General features: G+C 40.7%; 1 protein-coding gene across 1 annotated transcript; it reads right to left on the reverse strand.

Moving 5' to 3' along the window:
• Window positions 1-167: 167 nt before the first annotated feature.
• On the reverse strand, window positions 168-10,733 carry sash3 (SAM and SH3 domain containing 3). Its single transcript, XM_072663249.1, has 8 exons — window positions 10,529-10,733; window positions 7,778-7,870; window positions 4,886-5,020; window positions 3,956-4,103; window positions 3,574-3,716; window positions 2,613-2,825; window positions 2,130-2,274; window positions 168-1,071 (listed from the first exon to the last, which is right to left on the reverse strand). Exons 1-8 carry the CDS (start codon window positions 10,589-10,591, stop codon window positions 854-856), a joined length of 1,158 nt encoding a protein of 385 aa, XP_072519350.1. The 5' UTR covers window positions 10,592-10,733; the 3' UTR covers window positions 168-853.
• Between the last annotated feature and the right edge of the window lie 1,812 nt (window positions 10,734-12,545).

Below are 12,545 nucleotides of genomic sequence, written 5' to 3' on the forward strand. Positions count from 1 at the left end.
ATATGTTTCTTCTGGATACACTGTGTTTCTTCAGGATAGTTCTGGATCGTAAACATCACTCCAGCTCCTTTCAGAGGTTAGGCATGGAGCTCCATTACTCCACAGCCAATGAAAATTCCGTAAGTTGTGAACACATTTGGACTGATCCTTTTTTTTTTTTTTTAATAAGATTTATTAAAACAAACTTATACACTCAATGACGGACAGGAAAGAACAGACAATATAGTAGAACAGAACAGAGAATGAAATGACATGATGAAATAATATTTATACTGTACATACAGCAATGTTGGTGGTTAAACATTTAGAAGACAAAGACGGCCACAGAAGCAACGCTACAATTAACACCACTCTCAAGGCGTGTTGTCTTGTAAATAAGCATGGATACGTCTCAACATTCAACAATATACATTCATAGTGAAGATAACATTTAAAAATGGAAGGTTTACGCTGTAATCATTATGTTGTAGTAGGAAGTAGGATCATCTCATCATAAAAGTATAGCTAAACTGCGATTAAAGAAAAGGGCCAGGAACAGCTAAAATAGTGACCTTGATCCCACAGTCCTGACGTGCCACAGAAGTTCAAAACCTCAAAGTACACAGAATAACAAACGCATCTGGCAGGAGAATGGTGATGTCCTTTCAGCGAGTGGTTTTTAAAGCCTTACTGCAGCTTTTAAATGCAAATCATAAACCTGCGTCAGCTGACAGTTCACTGCAGTTCAGTCTTTCACATGGGAGTCAGGTTGCTACAAGCTCAGGATGAGCGCTGCTGACCCTTCAGTGAGGCGAATGGTGGCACCAAAAGGGCTGCAGGTAAACTTATGCAGTACTGCTTCCTGCTATAGCCCTCAAGAACCCTCTTCCACTGTCAGTTCCTGCAGCTGTTCCTGAACTGCATCCAAGTTTTTGCCCGTTTCCACATCACTTTCACATCCAGGCTCGGGCTCCGTCTCGACCTCCTCGCGCCCATTGGTCAAGTTTTCTGTGCTCTCGTAGCAGCCGGAGTCCCGCGGCATGTCTGCCTTTTCCTCAGGTCTCTCCTCCTCCTCATCGGACTCTCCCTCAGCTGTAGAAAGAGAGCAGAAATTGTACTTCATGGCCAGTGACCCTGCTGAACAACACCATTAGAAATGGCCCCTAGGCGATCTCATTTGTCCGGTGTGTTGGTTGGTCTTATGAGTGCTGACAAACACGTGGGATATACGTGGGCACAGAGCAGCTACCAGCTGTAGTCAATCATGATCACTAACAGGAAGACATTTTGGAAGTGTCAGCAACACAGACGATGTATATTTCTGAACCCGTGTTGATTTTAGAAAACCTTACTCCATGGGTTGGAAAGGGAACAGAAACATGTCCTAACATTCGTCAGTCTGGATTTAAAACCAGCACGAAATGGATTTAAGGTCACATTTATTACTTCAAACAGCTATATATATATATATATATATATATATATATATATATATATATATATATATATATATAGAGTCAATTCAAATAGAGTTCTAAAATTAATCGAAAGTTAGTGCTAAAGTGTTCACTACTCCCTCTCCCCCTTCCCCTCATCTTTTCCTGAAACAGCTCCACAGGGACTTGACACAAAAACGTTTACAGAATGCTGAACTTCGGACAAGCGGGACATGGTCAACAGGCAGCGGGTTGTCCAATTAGCAGTGTGAATCATATGTGTGTGTGTGTACATGAGCGCTGGGCTTCAATCCAGGCAAGCAGCAATGCACTTAACAAGAAGAGCGCACATAGTGGGAATATTCACATTCAGCTAATGATCTGCTAGAAAGAAAGAGTGAAATACTGTAGGTGTCTATGAGCTAAAGTGGATTTCTCAGCTTCCCAGTAGTTGTACTGGATGTGGAATAGAAAGGATATCCAGTCAAACACCTGCAAGTTGGAGGAGGGAACGGGTTTGCCTTCTTAATACTGCTGAGGTATTCAGCCATTACAGCCCCTATAAAGACTCTAGCTTATCTTGTTTCTTGGCATTGCGCCACCCTCTAAGGTTTCATCTATTGTGCAATGATGGACTTTGTCTTTCCAAAAAAGAGCCACAAGGTCAGGTGGATCATAATAACATACAGAGTAACCGAAAAAAAAAGGACGTACAGTCGTGAAGCAGTTCGGCAGCTGTCAGTATTTTGGCACGCTGTTCAGCATCTGTGATGTTGAGCTCGTTCAGGTGGGATTCCTTCAGCGCCCCAAAGTCCTCCAGTGTTTGGAATCCATGCATGGAGAGAAGATCTCCAAGCTCCTGGACACACAGAGGAGCCAAAGTAACAGTGATTAGAACTTTGCAACAAATGTGATTCTCAAACTAGGAATCTGCAGTAGACTGAGCTGCACATTTCCTGCAGTTCAGTTCATGTATTATAATAGTACCATTGTGTCCGGACCAGTGCCGTTGCTGGCGTTTTTGGTAGGATTATGTAATAAGTGGTAAGCAGATACCATTCAGCATATTCCTGAATCATTGTCCTCTGCTTTTTCTAATTCAAGTCTAATGTCCAGTTATCTGGGATTGTGAATCAGTGAGAGGGGTGTATCTAGGATAGTGTAACATTAGAATTCTTGTGACTAGTGAAAGCTTACAATGAGCCCAATTCTCTCCAGAACCTCCTCCAGGGTTTTGGGTTTGGGTTTGTTGCGGCGACCCTGGCTTTGGCATCTTTTCCTCTTTGGCAGTGCTTCCTCCTCTGGTAGGATTGTGACGTAGATAAACTTGAAGGAGCCCACTTTGTTGTTGAGTTTACCAGTCCAAGTGCCCACTGGTGGTTTCTCAATAATCTGAATGATATCTCCTTTCTGTGTAGCAGACAGCTCATATTAATACTTAGTATATATTATTGTTGTTATCCTTTTTCTTTACACGTATGTGGTCAGTAAAACCTTCATTTAGCTTCAGATAAATGTATCAAATAATCATATATGTTAGTTCTGTGCACTTTTACAGCTTTCAAATTATTAGCAAGAAATTGAAACTGAAAAAATATGAATAAATTGTGTAAATGATTCTAAAAGGCGGCATAACATCAATAATTAAGGCATAATGAAATTAGCGTAAAAAAAAAGTTTACTGTAAATGGAAAATGGGTACTACTTTATTCTCAAGGTCCCATGCAAATGTTTTGTAGATTATCAACTTATCTTACCACACATCTAAGAAAATCTATTAAATGCATCTAAACTTAAAATAAAATGTTGGAAAAATGTGATGTCTCCGTTTATCTGGAAATATTTATTTCAATTGTGTGTTTTCTTAATAAAAGGTTTTGTATTTGTTTTGTACAATATTTGGATCACTAATTAAGATGCTGATACATTGGATTTTGTTACAAGGTAAATTTTGTAATCCCAGTTCCCAATAAAAACAATTACTAGGCCTAAAATTTATATTTTATTACCCCCAATCCTAATCCTAACTCTAATCAAGGTGTTCAAAAGAATCTGTAGGGGACCATTACCATAAAATGTGATCCAAAATGATCAATATTACAATCGATACCAAGTGTATTGATCAATGTGATCTACAGTATGCCAGAGAAAGCCTGACCTGCAGCTTGAGAGAGTCGATGTCATACGGGCTGGGAGTGAAGTCAGTGTGGACAAGGGCTCGGCCACAGAATGGACCAGTGTAAGGACTCTCCATACTGTCCCTCTGACTGAAGCCACTGTCCAGACTTTGTCTGTCCCCACCTGTGTTCAAACACAGTTCATTTTTTTAGTCTTTCTTTTCTGAGCAGTTGAAGGAACATAGAGGGGAAACAGATAGTCTTTAATGCAGGGAATGCAGATGAGCAGTTCAGGACCACTTTACGTAGACTCATTAGCACCTCATTAGGTAAATGGAGCTTGCAAGATAGCATTCGTTATTAACAAGATTATCTTTTTATAAAGTCAAACATTAGTGTAAAACAAGCTGAATGAAAGCTTACATCCTGAGAGCTGACGGGAGAGGGGGGAGTGTATGGTGTCTTCTGAACTGTTAGAGCACACAGACGTCCGGTTCCCAGCAGTCAGGTCTGGGGTCCATCCATCGTTAGGGGACATGGGGGACATGGAGCCATCTTCTCCACTCTCAATCTGGACAAGTTCAGGATAATTCAATTCAGATGTTAGAGATCTGTTTTTCTTCCCCTCTTTATTTTCCTGGAGTACATTTAATCCTGACTGACTGAGAGTTTCATTCTCCTCCAGAAGGGGGAGACAAAATCAACCTGCTTAGAGCTGAACTAAGGTCTTTAGGCCTCTTACCATTGTTCCACTGACTGAGCAAATGTTAAACGAGTCAGCCGTTTGTAATATCCGTTTATAAGCTGTAGTTTAATGTGCTAAACAGCCAGCAGAGTTGAATCTAGGAAGGAAGTTACCTTGTCAACTGTTACAGCTTAAGGAAATTACACTACTATAGTAACTAATCACAAAATGTCCACTAATTTTTATTAAAAAAGTGAAAGGTAAGTGTGATTTAGGAAACTGTATAACATGCAATTACAGTCTTTTATTAAAACCTCAAATAATTCAGCAACAATTACTATTTAGATTCCAATAACTACTATAATAAAATAACCAATAAGATAATACATGCTTGGCTTATGGTGCCTTAAAAGAATTTTGAGAAGTGACAGCAGTGTATTTCTGTTTCCACTCCTATCCTCAAGCTGTTCAGAACCTTTTTTTGTAAGAGTGTAGGCACTTTGTGTGTGGTTTTTATTCTTACTAAGTGTGATCTTTGTCTTTTTTCCCTGTACTTGCTACCTACACACTCCATCAGCATGTCAACTCAGCGGTTACTAATGTGACATTCCCTTACTTAATGCATTCAGGCATTTGCATGCAGTGCGTTAGTAATTCTCTGTACTCACCCCCTCCTCTGTGAGGGCTTTCTGTACCATCTTGGATGTCTTGCGGGTCATGGTGCGAGAGATGACGTTTCGCCATTTCTTTCCCAGCTTCCCGCTGTTTTTTCCAGTGTCTTCCTGGACGAAGCCTTCCGGCACCTACAGACAGTACAGCAGCACTTACATAGGCCAGTCTTTCATAGATGGGTTGTGGATGTTTAACAATTGCCTATACTGTTCCATAACCCTACCTTTAACCTGAACCTCAAGCCAAAGACCAACCCTAACCGCACGACGACTGAGAATTTAATAAGCCCACTGATTTTAGTGTTTGTATAAGTAAAGTCCTAATAAACTAAGATTAGTAACAGATCCCAATTAAACCTCAGATTTATGAAACAAAGATGTTAATAAAGATGTTTTAGCTTCAGATTTCTCTGGTCTAATCTGGCAGTGTCTAACGGGACAAATCAACAACTACATGCGTTTAAGTCAGTAAATCTGTGCTCTTTAAAGAAAAAGTTCGGGGATCAATGTCAGTTTCACCTGAAAGCTCCTTGTCTAAACACGGTACACTAGACAAGCAGGGAAGAGCACAACACACACTAAGGAGAGGTAAAATGTAAACTTTTGTGTAGTGAAACAAATTCAAGTGTTTATCTTATCATGTTTCCATAGCAACCTCATCTACCATATCTATATATATAATTTCAGGTTGGAAACAACATAGAATAGTAGTGTTAATTCAGTCTCTTCTATGCTGTTTCCAACCTAAATACTTTATATACAAATATATTTGTTATAACTGTTCTGCATTAATGAACTAGACCCCCCCCCCGCCCTTTTTAACATGAATGAATGGTTTGCTGGAAAAGTGAACTTATTCATTTGTAGCAGAGATGTTAGTTGGTTGAGTGCAAGTATCCTAAATCTTTGTCAAAAACCTGTATTTTTAATTTAGCAAAAAAACATTTGTGTTGGACAGAGCCCTACCTTCCCCCAGATCACTGTTCTCACAGCAGATGACCTCACTGGCCACCACTTCCTTTCATTTTTGTATTTACAGATAACAGACTTCTGGCTTCACTCTTTAGATTGTCACATTACTTAGAAACTGAGGTTAGCAAGACTACACTGCTGCTCAACCTCCCCCCCCCCCAATCAGTATTAAACCATACACACCCCTCATTACCTCTTTTCATATCGTCTCCTCCCTTCTTTTGTTTCCATTTCTGAGCTCCCTGACCCTGACCACCAAGCTAAAACTCTGCGTTCTCTGTGTTTCTCCCAGCTTCTTAGCTCTCAGTGAAGGCTATAAAAGCCTGTTTATTCTTTTATTCTCCTCATGAATGACATTTTTTGTCTTTCATGTCATGAACCTGTATATGATGAGCTGATATGCTGCGCTGTATGGAAGTTAACGGTGGTTTCTGCACAAACGCTGGGTGGTGAGCAGTGCTGGTTGTAAGATTAAGCTTTTTTCTCTGCATTTGAGTGCGGTTACTGTGTCATTACCACAGTGAGTCAACCAAGCAGCCGCTCTGCAGTTAACACTATCTGCTACTGCAAGCTACAGCCAGCTGCACCAGTTCCGCAGAAGGGGCCAGCCGCTGCGACTGATGTTACTGAGTTCACTGGTGGTTACGTGTTAAAGGGCCCGTAGCATGAATTGTTTTTTGTTTTTTTTTATAATAGACATTAATGCTGATGTTTCAAAATGTAGTGTTCACACTGCAGCCCATATGCTTCATATCTGTAAATAGTTTTTGTGACACCAGAACATTTTCATACAGAGGTTCAAGGTGAATTTTCAGGGAGTGTTTCAGCCTTTTCAGACTACTTTTTTGAACAGGACTCAGAACAGAGAAGCCTCTATTTAATAAAAGGCTAGGATACACTATATAGGCAAAAGAATTGGGACACCTACTCATTCATTTCGTTTCTTATAAAATCACAGGAATAAATAAAAGAGTTGATTTTGTTGGAGTATCTGTCTCTACTGTCCAGGGCAGAATCAGGCTACCAGATTTTAAAGCACTGAGGATTTGATTGCATTCAGTGACAAAAGCATTAGTAAGATCAGGATGTTAAATGATTTCCACACTGCTTCATCCCAAAGTATCTATCATTCCACTATCCATCATTCCAGAGAATACAGTTCCACTGCGCCACAGCTCAATGCTGTGGGGTTCCTTATACCCCTCTAGCCCATGCCTGGCATTAGGCATGATGCCAATAGGTTCATGTTGATCTGCTCCAGAGAGTTCTATTCTATTGGCACTACTTCTCTCCAGGGCCTAGACAAGCTGTGTAAGAGTGTGTATGTGCATTTGCACATCTGTGTCATCAATGGGTGGAACTCAAAGTAGCTGAATGCATTCATTAGAAGGGGTGTCCACAAACATTTGGACATGTAGTGTGCATATAAAACATAGGCTGTGGCCGCTGTATAAAAACACAGTTGAACACAGACATGGGTGTCTCTATTATTAAGGATCTGTGATCCCTAGTCCTGCATTTAGCATTATATGCTAATTTGTATATTTCTATAGGCATCTACTTTATGTAAGTATTCGCTTTAGAATTAGCATTTTCAGAAGTGTTCAGGCTCTATGCTTGACTGGCTCATACAGCGATGATATCCTGCCTGGAGATTTTAAATAGAGTCAGTGTGGTTTTACAGGCCGTTGCTAAATCTCAAACTGTTCTTTCTGTTTCTGTCTCGCCGAAGCAGGCAGAGCACATTTTAACCTAAGCTTTCATTTATTATAAACCTTTTAAATGCAACACTTCAACAGACACTTCAACAGAACAGAATTATGGGTATGCATTTTGTTTTTCTCCAGTTGATACAGTGAGGACTGTAAAGCTTTCACAGTAAAAGCCCAAAGATCCCTTCATGCACAGTAAACTCACCGGCTCCTCCAGCGTAAACTCAGCGTTCACCACAGGCGAGGACGGCTTGGGCTTCATGAAGTCTTTAAAGCTGCTGGACCGCTGCAGTGTCAGCTGTAGGCGCGCACACACACACATACACACACACATATATTCTGCTCAGTCACAATACAATGTGTTTTTTGTTGTAGAAGCTTCTGTGTAAAACTTCCATCCTTTAGTTTTTTTTCATAATTTTTAAGAAAACTATTTGAATTGATGTCTGAATGACTTCCTGTTACAGAAACAGAGAACCATAAAGTGTGTCAGCCATGTTGTAGCTGTGTTCAAATTCTCAAAGATAAATCTTCCAATCATGCCATGGCCATGCCATGCCTGTCAGTTCAAGCAATATACACTGAAAATTAGTGTGGGAACTATTCCCAGGTAGTATGTTTCTCACCTGTGTTAATGCATTTCAGCCAATCGGCTGTGTTGTGATGAGAGAGGGCGGGGTCTAAATAGCCCCTTTTGAAAAAGGCAGATATGTATACAACAGTTACACCATCTACTTCATAGTTTGATAACATTGGATAGGATACTTCCAACAGGCCCTCTAAAGTTCATACGTGAGGTCCCATTCTGTCCAGTGTTTATAATGAGGAAATCTTTCCGGTTGTCATGAGAAACAAGAAGAATAATTATAATTACAAATTTCAGCTGCTGTCTGTATGATTAGTTTAGTGGCTATGATATGATGTGCATTGCTAAAAATGATGGAAAATGAAGTCAAATAGCTTCTGAGCAAAACCACAGCCAGAAGCAGAATGGTGGTTGGGATCCAGTACACCGTATGATGGCTAAATTACTAGATCAGCTTAGACCGTACCAACTGAGAAATCTCAGAGAAACCAGACAGTCAAATAGTGTCATACGAAATCATACAACCCCCACTCTCTCCTCACCACATGATGGACAGAGCTCTCTTTACTTGGGCACTTCCCCATAATATCATACACAAATATAGACATAGTCTGATGGCCCATTAGAGTTTGATGGTAAAATGACTTGAAATCAGTAGCCCCACTGTCATGCAATGTTTTGCTGGGATTGGCTTGCGAGAGTTTGCTGAGACATACTCTCTTCCTGTACTGAGAAAAAAGTGGCACGAATGATGGGTGGAGTTATGAGAAAAAGCCACACTCTACCGAGAAAACTGCTTTCACATCAGCGACACAAAGCTGAACCAGAACAATAGCAAATCTCTTTTCAGAACATTAATCTATTATGGTGGATCATTGTAATGCTTATAGTCTACACTTAGTTTGAGGGTCTTTATGCATTTGTAAAAGCAATTAAAGACATGGTAGAGTTTTCTCTACAGTATCTGTCTAGCGATCTGCGCTGCAGTAATAAGCCATGACTAATATGTGTTTCTAGAGCCGAGCATACTTTGTACACCGACATGTATGTAATCCAAGCTGTATCTGGCTGTAGATAAGTCAGTTTCACAGAGATAAGGAATCTGCTTATCTGTTTACTGTGACAGTCTTATCTTTCAGCTGGAGTTTCCATTTCTAGCATAAAGCATTTCTAACCATGTTGCATTTAACTGTTCCACACTTTGAATGCAACAAATATCTTAAATACATTTCTCTGAAAGTGACTTTGGGTGAAGTAAATTGTGACTGATGCCAGAACATGGTACAAATGGCAAGTATAACAGTCCCTTGGTGTTACTGTGAGTGGTATTTTACTCAAAGCTTGACAGATGTCAACAGAGCTCTGATGAAACAACTGCTCATCATCTCAGCAAGTATCCTCAAGAGGAACCAATGGGTTTTAGAGACCATGAGAAAACACATGTATCTGAACCATAGCTGAAAGTCTTCTGTGTATTCTTGCAGAGGCAAACTGTGAAATAAAAGAAGACAAAGGTGCTCTGGTGGAACAGCCAGAGCCTCAAAACCTGAGTTGTGTACCTCAGTCTGTATGCTTATGCCTCTCTTCTAGGTCTTCTAGTCTTTTCAGAGTTTGGCGGTTGGCCTTTAGGACTGCTTGCTGCTTCAGAACAAAGCAGTGCTTGTACAGGCTGTGTGGTGAGAAATACTAAAACCTGCGGTTGATGAACAAAGGATGACAACTGGGTGGAAAACAGGGCTTGTGGTGCTTGAAGCGTAGGTGGTGCAAATGATTCCCTCCAAACGAAAAAGCCCTGGAGCAGAGCGGGCCCAGAGTGCAGACGTAAATGTCACACTTGAGCTTTCTTAAGGGCCTCATAAGAGACTGACTCTGACGCTTGTGAGATAAGAATAAATTCAGGATGTGTGTGACGATGGTCTGTGTCTCTACAGGAAACAATGAGCAGCCATGCATCTCAACCTGAACAATGATACAACGATAGGAATCTGAGAGAATGAATCCCTGTAGTCTTTTTACGACAAAGCACCAATGTAAGCTTCACAGGTTTTTTATTTAATGGAAATCAGGCCTCAACTTAATGTTTAGTTGCTCTTAGAGAGTCAGATGGTTTTAAAGGTTGCCTTCCAGATCTCAGTTTGATCTTTGCTCTTGTTGCTCTTACAGTCTCAGAAGGTTTTTAAGAGTTTGCCTTTCCAAGTTAGACATCATCTACTGTATTTATCCGCAAATTAGACCTTCACCATCTGAAAGCCTCTGGGGTAATTAAGTTTGACCTTACTGTTGCCCTCATCTCATCTCCAGTACCTTCATTTCAACCACACTCACAGTCACACACAGACAAAGCAACTTACACACGTCATGAAGTCTTACCTTTTTCTTCTGCACCTGCCCCTGCTCCTTTTCTGAGGCATTGGAGGGTTTCCGCCGCAACATGGTCTTCACAGGGGGGCGAATTTACTCAAGGAACTCGTAATTAGAGCCGTGGTCTGAAACGTTTGCTGAGCTACACCAACGCCTGTCACTCTACTGTCACAGCGGCCCACACGGACTCACAAAGGCACACAGAGGAAGAAGAAAGAGAAAAAAAGACTGTTCTTTCTCTTTGCTCTGATGAGTGGAGAACTGTGAGTGAGAGGAAGTCACATGACCAGACAGGAACTTCTTTTTTTTTTCTTCTCAGGGGTTGGATTTGGTCGATCAAGTGCCTATAAACTACCTGTGTACAACAACAACAGCAAAAGCACAAATCTATCTAACAGATCTTCAACCCTGGAGGCTTTTTGTGCAGTTTCCTTCAAAAAAAATTCGCTTCTGTCTTTCTGCAAAGTGGTTATGAAAGGCAGGTCTTGTGCTGTGTGCAATATTAACATGGGGGATGATCTTACATTTCTACACACTAGAACAAACATCTGTAGTCACTTGATAAGTCCTGCATTTGATGGTGTGACAGAAAATGCAGAACAAGTGAACTCTTGCATCCAACTTGCAAAATAAAGGCAGGGGAAACATCACAGTTTCAGATGTGACTCATTCTGTGCGTAAAATGACTTCAGTTTTTCAAAACTTATCACCTCCTACGTCTTCCACACTCAGAAGGGGACGTAGGTTTTTAAGGCTGAGCTACCAGGCATGATTACATACATCAGTGTTAATCTACCCCAGTAACAGATTGACCACAAACAGACCACAAAAATTCTGTTTTTGACATAACATCTGCTGTTAGTTTCTGATGAATCTGTGGATAAAAAAACCTTTAAACAAACTTTTCTCAACTTATTTGGGGGATAAGTCTTTTCCTAATTTTGAAAAACTAACCCCACAGTTTGGAGGCCGTACTTTAGCCTGGCTATCTATCACTGTGAGTTGTTCTTGCTTCAAAACAATAATCTTTGTTATATCTTTTTCTGAATATTTTCCAGAGCGTATTCCTGATTACATATTATACACATATAAGATTACATATAATGTAATTCACTCACATAAGAATTAAATGCAGTAAAATATGCAGTAAAAACATGGGACTCCTGTATACCGTACAAGGCCTAGATGAATGGAAAGACTGTCCCAAAGCAATCCCTCAATTCAGATCTCAGATTTTATTTGTCCTTCTACTATGAGGTGACAACTCAGAACTATGGGTCTGAAAAGATGTGGAGCTGATCTAAAAGCTCTGAGAAAAGGACAGAGACAAATAAGAGCATGTGCAACCGAAACAGCTACTTATATTTGAGACTATTTGGATGGTGAGCTGCAGAAAGTGCCCCAACTTCTAAGGCTGAACTTTGGAGGTGTGGAAACATTTCCATGCAAATGACTTTGACTGAGAGTGAGTCTCCTGTAATGAAGGTAAAGTGTGGACTCAATAAGGACTGAAACATCTCATGTTATATTTAGCTGTTGAGTCAACGACAAACTTCACATACTCCACATCACTTCTGACTGGAAATGAAAAAAATGATGTGAAATGGCAGCATAATTGCTGCATGATGACAGTAATTGGAACAAATCTACACGCTAAACGCTCCATGACTTTAGATGGTCAGTCTATTAGTGCTTCTGTGGCACTCCAACACTGTGGCTTTGAGCTTTGTCCAGGTGTTTTTTAGTGCAGCTACAAATGAAACTCAGACCACCACAGAGCAGGTGTGAATGTGACCTAAGCAATGTGTGACCCATTACAGAAGCAAACCCACCACAAAGCACACTTTATCAGAGCACAGTGTCTTGTATGGGGGGGGGGGGGGGGGGGGGGGAGAAAATCTAAGCCTGTTCTAACCTGCCCATGCCCATACAGGCAACTAGGAACCAGAAAGTACTGTCTATGGGTTCCATGTTGGCCCCACATTTGGATGCCCACCAGATTTCCACTAGGGTCAGTGATGGGACC

The sequence above is a fragment of the Salminus brasiliensis genome, chromosome 19 (genome assembly GCF_030463535.1).
Source record: "Salminus brasiliensis chromosome 19, fSalBra1.hap2, whole genome shotgun sequence".
Classification (NCBI taxonomy): Eukaryota; Metazoa; Chordata; class Actinopteri; order Characiformes; family Bryconidae; genus Salminus; species Salminus brasiliensis.

Excerpts from the sequence above, each read along its gene's own strand:
- sash3 (XM_072663249.1), bottom strand. The coding sequence starts at position 10,591 with ATGTTGCGGCGGAAACCCTCCAATGCCTCAGAAAAGGAGCAGGGGCAG. Across the intron at positions 5,021-7,777 it reads AGTTTACGCTGGAGGAGCCG|GTGCCGGAAGGCTTCGTCCA; the intron begins GTGAGTTTACTG and ends TACTGTCTGTAG. Across the intron at positions 2,826-3,573 it reads TCGACTCTCTCAAGCTGCAG|AAAGGAGATATCATTCAGAT; the intron begins GTCAGGCTTTCT and ends TCTGCTACACAG.